Source organism: Chamaea fasciata, unplaced genomic scaffold (assembly GCF_029207755.1).
Source record: "Chamaea fasciata isolate MVZ Bird 193981 ecotype frontalis unplaced genomic scaffold, bChaFas1.0.hap1 SCAF_6, whole genome shotgun sequence".
Lineage (NCBI taxonomy): Eukaryota > Metazoa > Chordata > Aves > Passeriformes > Sylviidae > Chamaea > Chamaea fasciata.
The window spans coordinates 25,751,646-25,769,065 of record NW_027094091.1 but is presented as its reverse complement, the minus strand read 5'-3'; the positions used below and the strand labels follow the sequence as shown (position 1 = coordinate 25,769,065).

The following is a 17,420-nucleotide window of genomic DNA, read 5'->3' as shown; positions in this document are numbered from 1 at the left end:
TGTTTTACTTAAAAAGTAAACATTACATCTAGAGTTTGTTCTGTTCCAATCAAAAGAGGGAGAACTGCAGACAATACTTCTGACATGGTCATTTCCCATAGCTGTTTTAATACAAATACTTCTGACAAAGAAAAAGGTAAGGTGTAAATGATTAAATTACACGCTCTGCAGCCATCTCAGGACCAGCAGCATAAGCATTTTCAGCCTTCTGCCGCCTTACATGTTCATCACTTTTTTTCTTCACAACTGCAATCAGTATTCTAGAGGGGAACATACATGAAATGTAAGAGGGCCCAAAGGAGCTGCCACACCTTCCCTCAGAATGAGAACTGAGAAAAATACTATTTCTAATCTTCAGTCCTGCAATCCAGTGATGGTACTAATTATAAACAACAGCTTAATATAGAAGAGTCTGTTACAGAAACCTACTAAAGAGAAGGGCAAAAGGCTATTAATTACCAGGTTTTGACACTGCTCTGTTATCCTGAAGGAGTGGGGCAAATGGTACTTGACTGCATGGCTAAAAAGTGACAATACCTTTTAGAAGCAGCAGGTCTGAAGCCAGTTCTACATAAATATGTCAGCTAACTAGGAGGAAACATTTTAACCTGCTGGTTTAATTACAAATAGGGGACTATTTGCTATTGCTGGGATAAACAATTAATTAGAAATTTTACTGCTTAAATTTTGTTAAATTTACTGTTAAGTGGTTACCAAATAGAATTAAACCTGCCCTTATTAATACCAGGATAAGATGAAGACGGCATTCACGTTACTATTGCATCCATAGGTTTGCAGCAAAATGCAGACTACAGAAAGATACCAAGTTCAAAACTAACTTCTTGTTTGTATGTGAGCCAAAGATGAAGGCGTTCATGTAGAAGGTAGATAAAATGTGTACTTATCAGCTCCAAGGCGGCTTACTAGGTACTCTTTTACATTGCACAATTTTCTGCATAAATTCTAGAATTTTCAAAATAAAAATTTTGTTTCATGTGGTGGTCTGAAGTGAGCGTAAATCCTGAAAAAATGGAAAGGCAGGCTTATATACTTCCAACTGCCCATACAAATCACTCTGGGTGAAAATTTAGAATACAGTTTTTCATATAAGGCTGAATTAGGCAGGGTCCTTCCAGAGCAGAGGCACAAGTCCAACTGTCTGTCAATGAAATCACAGATTTCACCCAAATACAGTGTTGTATTCAGTTCATGAATTACAGTGGGCAGAAACCAATACTGGTAACTTCTAGAAAAGTGAATACAGTTCCTGAAAAACAACCAAACCAACCAGAAAAAAGGCCATAAAATAATATCCTCTAAATTTCTAAAAGATTTAAAAACACTTTGTTGTAAAAAGAATGATCCAGGAAGTATTTTTGTGGTAAGAATATTTTATATATTTTTTACACTTTTAACACTTACAAAAACATTCAAACACACAAAAAAAATTAAATAACTTTGGGAGCAGAATAAATCCTTCTGCCTACACACATACATCAATTCCAAGCTGTTGGCACAAAAAGTAATCCACATTCATAAAACCCTTACTACTATATCAAACATAAGTTAAGTAAATCATAGGCACTATTTTATCAAATCCGTATTTCCACAATTCTGCAGTAAATCTCTAAACACAGAGCCCCATGATTTCCTGATATCAATGAACTATTAATGCACAAAGGCTTTCTAGCAAACAGTCTGTCTTCTCAGGAAGTCATTTGCTGTATTTTGGGGGAATAGCAGAGAAAAAAATCCGAATAAAACTCAAGCTGAATTTACCCAAGCGATGAATTACTTAACTTAAGGAAACATACACAAGTTTGATGCAGCCATGGTAAAACCCCCAATATCATCATCTAAACTGACTTTCAAAATTTCTAAGTCAAGCGAAGTTTGATAAAATCCATCAATTTAAATTCCCCTTTCTTCAGTGAAGACTGCAGCATTGATTTGTAAAATGCTGAAATATTAAAATTCAGGCTTTACTGAGAATATGCACATTTGATCTAGTCCTGTCTTCTGCTGAACAGTGACGTGAGATACTGACATCCATTTCCTGTACCTGCAGGTGACTCGAGGCTAGATTAGTAGTATGTACTGCTCTGTACTGGTGAAAGGTGGTTTCTGCTGAAATCTGACAATGACAGTGTATCTGACACCCCAACTTTTAAGTCTTAGCACAGATGTTGGTCTGGGGTGTGAAATCACCCGTCAACCCAGAGCTTGCTTGAGTAGTTTAAGTTGCAAGTTAGTCTCCACTCCTTCCTATTTGGTTTCTTCCAAGTCAAGTAGTATTGCATGGCTTTTCATCCAAGAATATGTTAATGTTGGCCTAAAATTCAAGTGCTAGAATTTCAGGATTAGTTATCCTCTTAGTGGTGGGAGGCAAAATACACCAGCAGTCCCAAACTCAGACACTAATGGGGTTGAAGGCTACCTACCATCCAATCCGACTTGTAGTGTTTGTCAGCCATTGCACAAAGGATATACCATTAACATTCTCTTACTTCATCAACTGTACATCCAAAATACTGAAAAACCTTCAAACAAAATCCCTTCCACTTAACTAGTTCCACCCAATACAATTTTAGCTACAGATTTTTGCATGATGTCTTCCAAAACAGAAAACAATGTTTCAATGCTAAATATATCAGTTGTTCTGAGCAAAATGTGTTAGAGTAAGTCAGAGCCACCAGAGGAGTTTAATAGCTTGTAAACAGACATAGCAAGTTTCATACTCTGTTACCAGTAATGTAAGATACACATATGTAAGGCAAAGTACATATTTAAACACACTTACATGGGCAATATCTTCTGTAAAAATATTTACAATTTAAAATAAACCAATTTAAGAAATGGATGAAAGTAAAAAAATAGGATACAGAAAACTCCCTCATACCATGGAACATCACCTAAATGAATATCATTTGGCATCAAGAGTCAACTCATTTCCTTAAAATTTGTATGTTACAAGTGCATAGTTGTGTTTCCTTCTCCTTAACTATCAGCATTTACAGTTGCTGCAGGCTGCGAGTATGGTGGCATGGTATTAGAACAAATCAAAATTATCACTTGCTCTTTCTTTTGCAAGGAAACCTGCTATTAAAAAAGTTTTTCCCAAATAACAAGCCATGTGTTAAAAATGTGGCTACAATAGTGAAGGCCATGTTTCCTGAGCCAGGAATTCAAGGTTAGAAAGATTGTACAACTGATACTAAGCCCTTCTGGCGATCAAACATAAGAGTAGGTAAAGCCAATAAATCAGCATAGGAAAGATGCAATCTATACTATTGCATTGTGTGTGTCTGCTACATTCAAACCTTTTAATGTGATAAAAGTCATGTCTACAACCTCCTGTTCTGCCTAATCCTCAGTAACTGCTGATTCATCCTGGAGTACTGAAGGACGGATCCAGTCCCAGCTGGGATCTCATACAATTAAAAGCAACATTTCCCTAGCACTGTAGCAGTCTGCAATTCAGAACATTAGCTCTCATTCATACAGCCTTGTTTCAATAGTACATATTCACCAATCTTTCTGCTGAGTTAAAACAGGCCGAAAATGAAGTTTTGGATAATGTACGTTGATAGTTATCCTTGCTGTTTTTCAAGATGGGCATTTCTTTGGCATTCATTCATTTTTGCCCTGACACTGGCCACTCTCATAAATGCTCATATTGATAACATTTTTAGCAAGCAATAAAAAGCCCCAGAACTGATAGTAATTTAATGTAGAAGTGATTGTATGACCACCAAACATCTGATGTTAGATGTCATTAAAGTGCTGCTTTATAATAATCTCTGCCAGTTTGTGCTAATTAGAGACAGAGAGGTTTGGAATTTTTACAAATTCCAAGAGTCACATCTGAACAGTTTGTTTAATCAAGCCGTCTTTTAGCCTGGTGAGGAAGTATCCATGAGCACTGGAACTCTGCATTAAGCTGTGCAGATCAGTAGCAGCCATCTTTCCAACTCTCATCTTTCACGTTGCCATATGTCTTGGGAGTGGGTAATGATCTAAAATGAAATGAGATTGTTTTCAGTTTCATATATAACTACTGAAGTCTCTATCTACAATACATAAGAATTCAAACATTTTATAAATAACTGAAATATACACTTCATTCATTTACTTCTCTGCAATACAGTTTACTTAAGATAAACCCTAGAATATTTTCAGTTTCAGGTTACATGTGTTGCATCTTGGTAACTACCATGCCAGGAAAAAGGCTAAATAAATAAACACACAGAAAACTTACTGCTATTATACTCTGTGAAAATGCAAACTTAATCTGCTTTGACCTAAAATAGGCCATTTTTTCAGTGATGTATATAAACAAGCAAATCCTTGTTTAGAATATTGCATTTTGTTTACATCAAGAGCTGACATTCATAGAAACTTCATTATTGCACTGTTTACAGTCAGCACCATAAAACCCTGGAATTTTTTAGGCTGAAATAGACCTGTAAGAACATCAAGTCCAACCACTAACTCAACACTGCCAAGTCCACCACCAGACCATGTCTCAAAGTGCCATATTAACACATCTTTTAGATATCTCCAGGGATGATGACTCTACCACTTCCCTGGCTAGCCTGTTCCAATGTTTGACAACCCTGTTTGGTGAAGAAATTTTTCCCCTAATACCCAATCTAAACCTCCTCTGGTGTAAGCTGGGGCTGTTTCCCTTTGTCCTATACATGCAAACTTTAAAAAAAAAAAAAAAAAGGAATTTTAAAAAAGTTTACTAAGTGAAACACTTTTCTGTAAGACAAGCTGTGATTTTGACAACCACACTTCACTATTAACAAATACCTGGCAAAATAACTGTTTTTATTAAAGAGTTCCATACTGCTGACCAGTGCAGGTTCTAACCACCAAAGTCAGTGCTGTGACGGTCACTTGTCATTCCCCTGCCCAGCACTCACTGCAGAACAGAACTTTTCCACTCTGCTATTTACCACCATTTTATCTTTTTTACAGTACTAGAGACAATTGTTTTTCCCTTCCATTTAAGGAGATTCTTAGTATTTCTCATGGATGACTGCTTCCTTATGTCAGCTTCTACTTGACACCTTCAGTGAAAACTGACATTCACAGCTAATACTCACTCTCTCTTGTAGTAGTTTTCAAAAAGACACTTAGCTCAATCAACTTCTATAGCTGGGTGCTAGCACAGTTATGTTGAAGGTAAAAATTCTGTTTCAGCCTGTGAGTTAACTGCAGTGAATTTTACATTAAGTTTAGCAAATGCTATGGATGTCTCCTCTGTCTTGGGGTATCTTCCTTCTGGAAGTTTCCAGCTGCCCAAGGAGAGAAACTACTCTCACTGTGGTACTATTGCTTGAGTAACGGAAGCAAGTAGTTCTGACTTCAGAATGTGTCACTCACACAAGTGAATTTTCTCATGCTAGCTATATTTTGGTAACTTTTTACCACATGCTGACAAATTCTTGCTGCCTCCCCAGCCCAGACTAAGACTTTATTTATTTAGTTCAGTATCTTCCATTACTGATTTCACTTTCACTCATTCACCTTCACTCTCTCATTCAAGAACCTTTATCTCTCAGTTTGGATCAAAACTATTTTGAAATACTTCACACGGAGGTCCTCCATTTCTCTTCTGAAGACCTTGAGATCAAAATAACAACTGCAAGAAGCAGCAGCACAAATACACAGTGTACAAAATTCATTTTGAAAGCTTCAACCTAATGACTACCTGTCAGAGACTCACCTGCGAACAGGCTGTGCAAGTTTGCTACGAGGCACTGGGATGCCCCCCGTGGAAGGGGCACTGGGTCTGGGCAAACCACTCCTCATCCCTGCTGGTCTGGTAAGAGTAGTACTGTTAATACTGCTGGCAGCACCTGGCAGGCCTGAGCTCTGGGCTGCTAGAGGCCCTGGGGAAGAACTACTGTGCGTCAGCTGTGCGGCTTCTGGAGAGGCAACCGCGCCGGGCCCGTGGTTACTGAACGCTTTCACCGGCTGTCGCAGAGCTAAGGGAGACGGCGCCGCAGGCGAGCGGAATTTACTCGAAGAAGGTACTGGAAAATACAGAAATGACTTTCAGCTCACATTACAATGTTACTGAAATTCAAAACTGGAAATTACTTTATGTGATTATACAAACAATATGGAATGTATAATGGAATACAGCCAACCAAGCAGCAATGAGAAACAGGAATTCAGATGTCGTCTTTGTCATGTGTTTTTGATATCGTAACTCTAATGCCCTCTTTGCTGACTACAAATAGTTATCTGGATTTGAAAATAATCCTTATCAGGCTTTAACTGTTGTATCAGTTAAGTCAAAAGAAATAGAGAAGAAGGTATTTCTTAAGGAGAAATTTAACTGCTTCAGAAACATGTGAACTTAATTCCCATGCATGAAAGAACATGTTGAAGAATACAATATTCTAGTGTGACACAGGCTTTAAATAGATTCAAAGTGTATATTAGCCTTAAATGATGAAATTTTGAGCATAGAAAATCTTGGTGTTTCTTTTATGCTGTTCTTTTTAACCATAAAGATATGGTTACATCCCACATTTTCTAGCAGACGGGAAAAAAAAAAAAAAGCTGGGGTCAGCTGTCCTGGTTTCAGCTGGGATAGAGTTAATTTTCTTCCTAGTAACTGGTATAATGCTGTAGTTTGGATTAAGGATGACATCAGCCAACCCCTTACACCAAAGAGGTGCTGCTATGAAACTTAAACCAGACAACTCTTAACAATTTATATCCTTCCTCTTCTTACAAATATTACCTAAATTATCAGTGTAACTAATACCTGTTTATAACTAATACCTGTTTTCTAGTACTTTGTACCTGAGTTAGTATGCAAGGTTTTGTTATCAAGTCCTTTCTGGGATAGGTTAGTAAGACAGAATATTCAATAGTCCTTTGATAATGCCAAACCTTAAGCATAATTCTTCAGAAGTATGAGGAATATTTACAAATTATGCGTAATTTATCACTGAACAGAATACTTAAATTAACCCATAATCTTAGTAATGGAATGAAATTTCACCAGCTTTTCAGACTGATTAGGGTGGGTCAGTAAGAGCCAACAAAGGATGATCAAATCAATCACAAAACAAAAATGTTTACATTTAGTAAATTTGCATAAACTATTCTTTCCTCTATTAAATAAATATTTCACACTGAGACCAAAGTTGCATCGTTTTTGACAGATGTACATAAAGAAGCTGGTCCTTAACACAGCCTTTATTATCATTTTCAAGGTAGATCCAGTATGAACATGAGGAGTGAGAAAGGAGACAAGTGATGCAGGAATGTAGCATCCTGAATGGGGTACAGAGGAACTGGTAATTTTGAGATTGTATTTTGAAGCCGTTTCTTACAGGGGATGTCTAGCAAGTTTAAAGTGTACCTCATTACAGATGTGAATTGGATTTGATTCCCTTCTGGATTACCCAAGGGGGCCTTTCCCCTGATAGCAACATCAAACACAGCATGAAGCCGCTCATGGGAAAAGCTGACAAGAAAAGGTGACAGAGAGGTCAAAAACACATGACAGTTGCTAAGCGGCAGGGAGATTAAGTAAAAAAAAACCTTAAAATAAAAGCTGGCATCAAGCCAGAGTATGGATTAAGGAAAGCATTAACAACAGAATGACTGGACAAGAAGAGCCTCCAAGTGCTTCTAGGACTAAGATAGATTATTTGTAAGGCTTTAAAATGTGACCTCGCCTGTTAACATTGATGCAATCAAATCTGCAGAATTTCCAAGTGACTCTACAGTGTAAATATTGAGAGCTTTTATCTCTGAACTCCTCATTATAATGCTTGGAACACAAACACAGTACCATGTTAGCAGCTACCAACAGAGCAATGCCAGTGTATAAAAACTGAATACAGCTTTGGGCCTCATCGGGGCACAACAGGGAAAAGGCTTTTAGGTACAAAATATAAGCAACAAAAAGTTGCAACAGAAGAAAACTTGTCGCATTCCCAGCAGAAGTAAGGATCCAGTAAATCAGTCTTCTCCATCCTTTTTAACCTTCTGCTGACCATATTTTACCATGCTGCAAACTTGAGCTGTCAATTCGCAAAACGTTTCCTTTCAGCACAGCATTGCAGACATTGCTGAGAGCTGTATTCATTCTTGTACATAAAGGAATGAATTGTCCTTCAAAGCAGTCCACATGATGCAGTCTGGCAAACTGCCTAATAATTCTGTTCTACAGATAAAGAATTTGGTCTCAGAGCAGTTTTGGATATTCATTATAGTCAGTTGGCTTCTCTGTAAGACAGGATCACAAAGAGTGAGGTACTGCCTCACAGACTATTTGATAACTGTGTATCCATGTATAGCATTTAGCTGATCCATGTTTAACAAAAACATGTAAACATGTAAGGGTAGTGCTCAACAACTTTACACAATTCAATCTCCTTATAAAGTAAACTACAAACAACTACAATTAAAACATCTGGCAACAACAAAAAAAAATTTTAAAAAAATTAAAAAAAAAAAAAAAAGGCATGGTGCAGTCATGACATTTAGATGTCCTACCCTCTCTGGATTCTGTCCTGGATTGTGGGCAGGGAGCACGAGATCTCCATGTGGCAAAGTAGGATGCTGTGAAGCTGCAAACTTATTTGGCTTGCACTCCAAGGGCAGCTGCTGCACACCAACTTGAAAACAGATTAAATTCTAATGCAGTTGTTAAATCACAACCATCATGATGAGATGAATCAGCCCAACATGAAAGGACAGATGAGGTATAACTAGAGGAATCAATAAACTGATCTGTCATCTTAGTACAGGAAAGATGTGGACCTGTTGGAGCAGGTACAGAGCATGGATGAGCATCTCTCCTATGAAGAAAGGTTGAGAGAGGTGGAGGTCTTCAGCCTGGAGAAGGTGCTGGGGAGATGTTACCACAAAGTGGTAAAAAAAAAGTCAACGTGTGTGTCAAGCTATGTAATGAACAGTATTTTAAGAAGATAAAATCAATTGTTGCTCAGCTGCTCATTTCTCTGAAAGGGAAGTCTTGCTTCATTACTGCTAAATACTTCTATACTCATGAGGATGTCAGATCAGAAGAAAGAAAATCAACACATTAGGGGTTATAAAATAGCAAATAATTGAAAAACACAAAGTAACTGAAAGCATCCTCATTCGAAGTAAGGAATGACAACAGCCATAAACTGGAATATATAACTGGCAGTGCAATGTGCCCTGTTCCTCCTTCTCTAAGGTTTTAATATTTTTTTACAAATAATATAAACTCAAAGAAAAGCTAATTTTCTGTACATTCCTACAGGTTCTGACAAGGCCATTGATCTAATAAGTGTTCCAGACATCCAGAGGAAGGCATGGCCAACTGGAAAGAAAGCAAAGAAAGCTCTGTAGAGGGATAGCGATGGTGGTCTTATGCAAAGCAGAACATTGTGAGAACTTTATCTGGTATGAAGTATGAAAACTGTTAAGAGACTTCCTCTTAAGACATGTGAATCTGTTTCACAGTCATCATACTTCACTAAAACTTTCTGCATGGCATGAAGATGACTCTAAGGAGTTGGCATTGTTAAACCCCCAAGAGAAACACACACATTCTGTCAGCTCCTCCTGTCTGCAATGACTCTCACAAGGCTTAAAGGATTCTAGCATCTACAAGCTTACGAATTAGTCGCAAGTGTAATATGGTCTTTAAAATGAGATCTTCTTGACTGTGACAGACAACAGACCAACTCTGCTTAAAACCAGAATCACTGTTTACCTTAACTGTGAAACTGAGGCAGTGTCACATACAAGGCTGCCAGAGCTTATTAAAATCATACAAAACTGTCTAATTGGATCAGAGACTCATAATTTCATTTTATTAAAAAAAACCCAAAAAAAGTCAAGTTCAGCCATTAGCAAACTGGAATATTATATACAAGAGTCTCTAATTCCTTGAGTCAAAAAAACCTTAATTCATCTATGTTGGGATTAACCTTCTGGTTTTGTGACGAAAAGAGAAAGCACAAGTAAAAGCAAAATAAATTGATAGTCTACACTCATCTTTTCAAGGATAAATTTGTTAGCTTTTGTTCCCAGCACAACAACTGTATGGGTATTTTTACAATTTTTGTTTTAAAAACTGTATTTTGCGGTTTAAAAAAATTCCTATACAAATATAGCCCTAGTCAATATGTATTTAGGAGTCTACCCTTCTAATCCAGATTTCCTGATTAAAATTAGAAAATCACCGTTCCTTAGATTTTTATCTCAAAACTCAATCCCCAAGGTAACACAGAGTTTATTTTTAATATTTAGACCAAGAAGTTAACTTTCATACAGCAAGGACCACTTGGTTAATCTCTACAGTAATTGCAAGACCGAGTTTATTAATCTAGAACATGTGAGAGTTAATGCAGGCGAACCATTATCTGAGATTTGCTGGAGCTTGATAAAGAGGTTATAAGTTAATTACCTCCTTTTGTAGATGGAGTTTGAAGAAACTGTTTGGTTTTGAAGGCAGCACGAGGCAAATTTTTCTGCCTTTGCAGAGCTGTTGGAAGACAAGAAGTATTATATTTGTCTAAGAAGAAAAGAAAACTAAATTTAATGGGAATTTCAGAATTGTATCCACTTGTGAAGCATCAAGGAACAGTGGGAGCAAAACACTCAAAAAGCTGTTATGATTCTGGAAGTGATGGAGTTTTGTGAATGGTGCTTGCTTTTAATGGCAAGGAGTTACAGAGGAGTGTGTCAGAAATTTTGCAGTGCAAAATGCGCAGATTTGGTAAGAGTGAAGCTTCTTGCAGGGCAAAAAGCCCAGTAATGCAAAACAAAAATTAAAACACCAAAGGGAAAACAAGCCACCTAGCAAACATGCTACAGCAATATGAGAGCAAGATTAGATACAAGGATGAAAATTAAACTGTTGTATTTGACCTAGCAAGACTAAATTTTTCAGTTTAAAAATGTGCTAACACTACACAAAAGCATAAATCTTTGTCTAATATGATCATCATATAAACAAATTGTATTCTTCAGTTATGGAGACTTAAGCCTTCTTGAGAGATGTCTTTTTTCTCCCCTCTTCAAAAGGTATGCAAGAGGACTTAAGCTTAAAATGAAGACTTAACACTGATTTATCAGCTGCCAGCATGTACACAGCATGATGGAAATTGTTTTTAATTGCTCCTTTGCTCCCTTGTCCTGCCTTTTGTCAAGTAACATCCAAGGGCTGGTACTGCCTTGAAATGACCTCACTACCTACCAGTTACCAAGAGAGAAGCCAATGTTCCAAGAGCTGCAGAATCTTGGCATGGAGAGAATTACTTATTGCCAGAAGGAATGCATTGACTCAGCCTAATTCCATCACAGCACATTTAAGGGGGGGGGGAAGGAGGAAAAGTAGTCAATGAAATAAAGCTTTGACTACACAGAGACTTCATAAAATGATAATGTACGAATAAACATCTCTGCTTATCTCAGTGTATGAAGTTTTATACCAGCATAAAACTGACTGCACTAGCTTATTTCCATAGTGAGAAGGAAGAAAGATGGGGAAACAGCTGTGCAAAAAGATCCTGACCCTGAATAAGGAATAATCCCATCACCAATTACTGAATATTGCTATAAAGAAGGTAGGGGGGGAACAATTTGAATCCTACTATTAGTTAATCCTTTTGTTTGACAGCATATAATGATTACTATCACCTTTCCTATGCTTCAGTCAGTGCAAAATACACAGTATTCTATGAACTATAAAAAATTCATCATGTGTTTTAACATCATGCTGAAATTATGACTAGGCAGTCTACCCAATTTAGTCTTCATAACTAACTAAAACCATCATGTTCAACAAACAGCAAAAAGGAATTAGATTGTTCATAAACACAGTAAAATTCTGCCTATGCCTACTACTGATAAAAACCTTATTCCTTCTACCAACTAGAATCTAATGCAAAATAGCCTGTGGCAATATGTAATTCTTACTCAACTGGCACATGGTCTTCCTAGAAACTCTTTTTAAAAGCATACAAATGAACAGCCAATTAAGCACAGTCAGGTCTCTAAATATGAGTGCAATTTCTAGAAATTTACTGAGGCAGACCACTGGCCTGACTGCTTCCGTCCTCAAGTATTCCACTTTATTATTTTTTACTAAATCACTGTTTTTGTTGAACCACACAAAATGAAGAAAAGCTTCTTCCTTCATATTTTGAATTTGTTTTGTCCTAATGCACTCAAATTTCAATATGCTACTGCACGTGGCACTTTCTTTCCCCATCATTATTCACACTTCTTGTAAGTCAGAGATGTGGGATGATATGGAAAGGATTTTAAATATGCATTTATCAAATTCCTTCCTTCTCAATGGAGATTCGAGGAAGCAGACACTCAATAGCAGAACATTTCTGCGCACTGAAACACTGAAAAGAGCTTAGGCAGCACAATTTGAGCAATGCTGAGCAAACATGCAGTTTGAGATAAGCGCCCAGTGCATGTTTATCCACACCACTTGCTGCTCTTGAAGTGCTCTGTGTACTGTGACATTCCCTGTCTCAACTGCTGTGTGCTGAACACATGTAGTTACATTGACTTCTGATCAACTGAACTGGACTACTTGGTTTCTTCAAATACTCTTCCTCCTTTCACTCTGCACATGCCAAGCAGTTGGATTTTGGCAAGTCACTCTAGTGATAGTTTGAAGAATCTACAGCTTTTCAATAAAGTTGTGTATTTAGCTCTTCTTAAAAGCATCCATGTGCTCATAGTGCTGCTAAGTACAAAAGCATCACACAGAATCCAAAAGCAGGTAGCTCCTACATGGAAGCCACCCTTCAAATTCTAGAGCTTTGTACAATCTATGTGGTATAGGACCCAAATACAGAGATTTCCCATCACTAACACTGTGGACAAGACCTATTCCTTGGGGAACACACACGTTACCGTATCTTCCAGTGTTTAAGGTGAAATATTTACCAGCTTTCATATTAAAAAAAAAAAGTACTTTCTGCAGAATAGCATGGAGAATCAGATGTAAATGAAGATTCGAATTGTTACAACTGCTATTTAATTCAGTCTCTTTAAAAAAAGTTTGGATTGTTCACCACATTGCAGCCAGAAGTTAAAATGCCACTGTTTTCATGTTTACAGTTGTACCTCTAAACACATCTGAACTTCTGAAGATGTCTTCCCTCTCTTCTGTAAGCAAGCAAATACAATTTGGCTATAAATCTATAAGAGGAATTGTAATTTCAGAAACTTACTGGATTCCTAGCTCATTTTTGAGTGCCAGCAACCATAGCAAGTTCAGTATTGCAGCCACAGCAAATGTGCAAGTAAATTATGAACCGCAAATCTTTGACAAGGAGCAAAGAAGTGACCTCGGGTGGCAAGCCAGCATCCTCGCAAAGGTAAGCTCATGCAAAACTAGCAGGTGTATGAGGAAGCTTCAAATCCCAAGACCCAGAAATCATTGCCAAGGGAAAACAAAAATTTGCTGCAATTGAACAGTGCTTTGTGCAAAGTGACAAAATATAAAACCAATAAAACAAAAAGTATACGATAAAAAGGACACAATTCTGGAAATCTTTATACAATGTACAGTTTTGCAGAAATTTTTTTAATCCAGACTAAGCAAAGATACTTACTCATTGACTTCACACACAAACCGTTTTACGATTGTCAATAGCAAGACTCTGACAAACATCTGTAAGAGCAGGGAAACTGTAAAAGCTAGAAATCTGGCCTTTATTAATGATATTTAACTTACATTTAAATGTAAGTTGGTCTAGAGTGGTTCATATTTGGGGAAATAGTCTATCAAAGAAAAGCAAATTTACCTAGCAATTCTTAAAGCATCTACAAGTTGAAAAAAAGAAATATAGACACAATCACACCACTTTGGCTCCTGCAGTGAAGTAATTGACTAAGTATTGAATACTCAGAGTTCTCTTGTCTGATCTTTCCAGAAAGTTTAACCATTAATATACTTTTAATTCTGGGAAATAGCCTTCTACCTAAATTGCTCTCTATGCTCTTCTCTTCCCAATTCACTCAATTCTAAAGCACCAAATAATATCTGTAGATATTTTTACTAAAATATTTTTTCATTCATTTTCTTTCAGTTCATTTTGATGATTCTTCCTATCATTGAAATAGCACAGCTGTAGACCAGCTGTCCAACTGCTCTGAGTGCTTTATACTTTGATAAGCCTGCCTAACACATAACAGTCGTGCATCTGAACTACACTAATGTCCTTTCAGCTGTAAATCCCACCTTCTAAGTGTCTGCAAAAGGTGGAAGAAGAGGGCCAAGGTGAAAGGATGCTGGAGTAACTTACATGAACAATGGTAAAGTGACACTAACTTCTATCTACTACAGCATCACACACCTGGGACTGACTGTCTACACTGTCCTTACATCTGCTCTGAGTCTGTACAAAGACAGAAATCTTGAGTCTTTGGCATGGTCTCTATTCCTTATCCTGTATTTAAGTGTACTTGGTAGCTTTAACACATTGATTTGAAAGTTTTAAGACAACCAACTAGGCATGCCACTACGCCCTTCTGTTCTATACTGTTCTATAGGTATAATACCCCTAGTAAAATTCACGAACGTTATTTTTACATCTCCTGTCAAATATTTGGATTACTGATGAACCTTTATCACAGAATTGTTACAGTTCAAAGCTCTACACATAAAAATATTCATAATGTGTTCTTCCCTTGAAAATGTCACACAAGGTTATTAAATTCAGAAACTTGTTTTAAAAGAAATGGTCAGGAAACATTTAAACAAGAGGAACTGGCAATATTGACATATAAAGAAACACTGAATATTTAATTTTCATTTGCTTTGGCTTCTTTAAGGTCACCATTTTCAAGAGATTTGTGAGAATAGCAGCATTCTCATATCGGCAGTTAACGTTTGGAGAAATTAGGAAAGCAGGAGTCCAGCAACTGGCTAATATGTTTTATGAGACACAGGTTCATCCAAACCCTTTTTAGGAAGTAATTGACACTTAAAGTAAATAAAATTGGCAACTGGATTTATAATCTATGTGCCAAAAAAAAAAAAAAAAAAAAAAAAGGAGGAGGAAAGAAACTGCAGACATGAATTAACTTAAAGGGTTAAATGAAATTAACACTTTCAGATCATGTTTCACTAGTTAAAAAAAAAAAGCAATAAACATCAGCTAGGTGCTTTTTCAGAGCCTAGAAAGAAAACAGTTTCTGACATGCCCAAATATTGTATTTATATTCCTTATACTACTTCTCCATAGACTTCTAGGAAACTATGAATGACATCCTAATAAAAATCGGACTTTTTGATTATTTTGTGTACCATAAAAACAGATTCACAAAAGCCTATTCAAAAACCAAAATGAGCATCTCCAGAGTGGCATGCAATATTTTGCTTTGCCCTGAGACTGGAAGACAGCCTAAAACCATCAATCACTTAATTCTGAAATTTACACTGAAGTAGCACTAAAGGTACTTACTGGCTGAGGCTTGAGGTTGAATACGAGGTATTCCTCCATTTGGCACTTGGAAGTTTGAGTCACTTCTGCTGTTTTTCACAGACTCAGCTTGGATGTTAGATGTCCTGGACAAGTTTGGAAGACTACGCCTTAGTTTTTCTGTATGAAATAATACAAAGATTATTTGTATTATTGTGTAGTCTGATGCTGGACAAAGGTCAGGTTGCGAACCTGTAGTTGAACCCCAAATGTAAGTGACACAAAATGTTAGCCATATAAAACTATATTGCAGTTTAAAAGTGGATTTTGTTACATTACTTCTTCTCAAAACTATCACATACAAAATATTTATGTATCTAAGAAAGTAAAAATGTATGTTTTTCACCCATGGTGAAGAAAAGTCAAGCATATTGTGTTTTGAAATTGAAACATACCTGGATTGTGATTCTCTGGGTTTTATTGTACTATTATCAAAGCTGAACAGACAAACCTAATTTGTAGTTTAGCAGAGTTTTCAAATTATTTACCTAGAAAATTATTTGTAATAAAATGCTTTCCTGAAGAGTACAAACAACATAGATGTTTGAGTAAATTTTTGAGACTGCCTTGTCCCGTATCAGTCCATTATACAACAAACAACAGCCACCTACTTGGAAAGTGGTGTATGAATGCTTCATACACAGCATTCAAAACTATTCAAGTGTCCAGTTATGCTTCATCTTTCACATATGACTTGACTTATTTATTCAGCTAACACTGATACTTCAGGGGCCTTCTAATATTTGTACCACTGTTCACCGAATATGAATGGATGCCATTAAGTACTTCTTGAGTCTAATGGCATTCTGTGTATCTCCAACCCACGCAGAGCTGGGTTGATGACATACTTTGGATTGAAGACTGAAGATGCCTTGACAGGATGAGTGGCCAACCTGATTCTGCAGAGGGATGCAGGGAAGAAGTAGGTTAACCATGCACAAGCACTAAAGGTGAAAACAAAACTGTCTTCATTGGCTGAATATTCTGACAAGTGTACTTTCTTAGCAGTTTGCATTGCTTTGCGCTGCACTTGGTGCATTGTTGAACCCTGTCAACCAAATCTTCCTCCAACCATTCTAGACAAATAAAATTTAAAAAAAACCAGAAGAGAAAACACGAACAACTTTTTTTGGCTGCTGCTGCAACAACTCTGAATATCCAAGCAAGACTCAACTCCACAAAAACCACTGCAAGATAATTCCTTGGAAGTGTTTCAGAAACACATGATCACACACTCTATTTTGAGCCCTCTGGTATGTGGGACACTAGCTTTTGGTACCATTCCTCTCATAGAATATTTTTATTGCAGCTCATCTAGCATGCATTAAGACTTTCATTTTAAGAAATGAATGGGAAAGGAATTCTCAATTAAGTCACAATATAATTGAGTAGCTTTTGTGTTGCACATTTTCCTAGATACCTAAAATTTCCCCAAACCCCTATTACTAGTAAGGGGAATTCTTAATATCTAAATGTATATTCTTTCTAAATTTAAAATCTTACTTGCTGGATAAAAACGTTTGTTGAAATGGGAATATGCTTGCAAAATTTCATCCCAGTAAATGGAGTTTCTGCCAGATTGCTACCAAGAAAAAACATGTTCAAGAAGAAAAATTGTAACAGAATTATATTATTTTGTTCTATGCCAATATACTATAATTGCATTGAATTTCCTGCAAACTTTATTTATTACACAGCAGTTTTCATAGCTTTGAGATACCTAAAATATCCAACAAATGCATGAGTTAAATACCAATGTTTTTAAAACTGTTCACAATTGAAAAGTTTGAGTCCTGTGCAACCAGAAGAAAGCATTCAGCTGCCTCACAGGCTACAGGCATGCATAAATTGCCATGTTACTCTTATCTGACCACAATTACTTTCCTCCACATTTTGTTCTGTCATCTGCAAGGCCTAACTCTACTAGTAAATGAG

At 36.8% G+C, this 17,420-nt stretch overlaps 1 protein-coding gene across 2 annotated transcripts in view; it reads right to left on the bottom strand.

Moving 5' to 3' along the window:
- Positions 1 to 1,373: 1,373 nt before the first annotated feature.
- Positions 1,374 to 17,420, bottom strand: part of SLAIN2 (SLAIN motif family member 2) — a 33,827-nt gene continuing 17,780 nt past the window's right edge. The window contains exons 6-9 of one of the 2 annotated variants that reach the window (XM_066185707.1): positions 15,468 to 15,605; positions 10,439 to 10,516; positions 5,735 to 6,044; positions 1,374 to 4,016 (exon numbers count right to left, since the gene is read on the bottom strand). In XM_066185707.1, coding sequence (XP_066041804.1) covers positions 3,950 to 4,016; positions 5,735 to 6,044; positions 10,439 to 10,516; positions 15,468 to 15,605 — 593 coding nt within the window. In that variant the 3' untranslated portion in view covers positions 1,374 to 3,949. The remainder of the gene's footprint in view (positions 4,017 to 5,734; positions 6,045 to 10,438; positions 10,517 to 15,467; positions 15,606 to 17,420) is intronic. The other variant, XM_066185709.1, reaches the window with a different exon arrangement.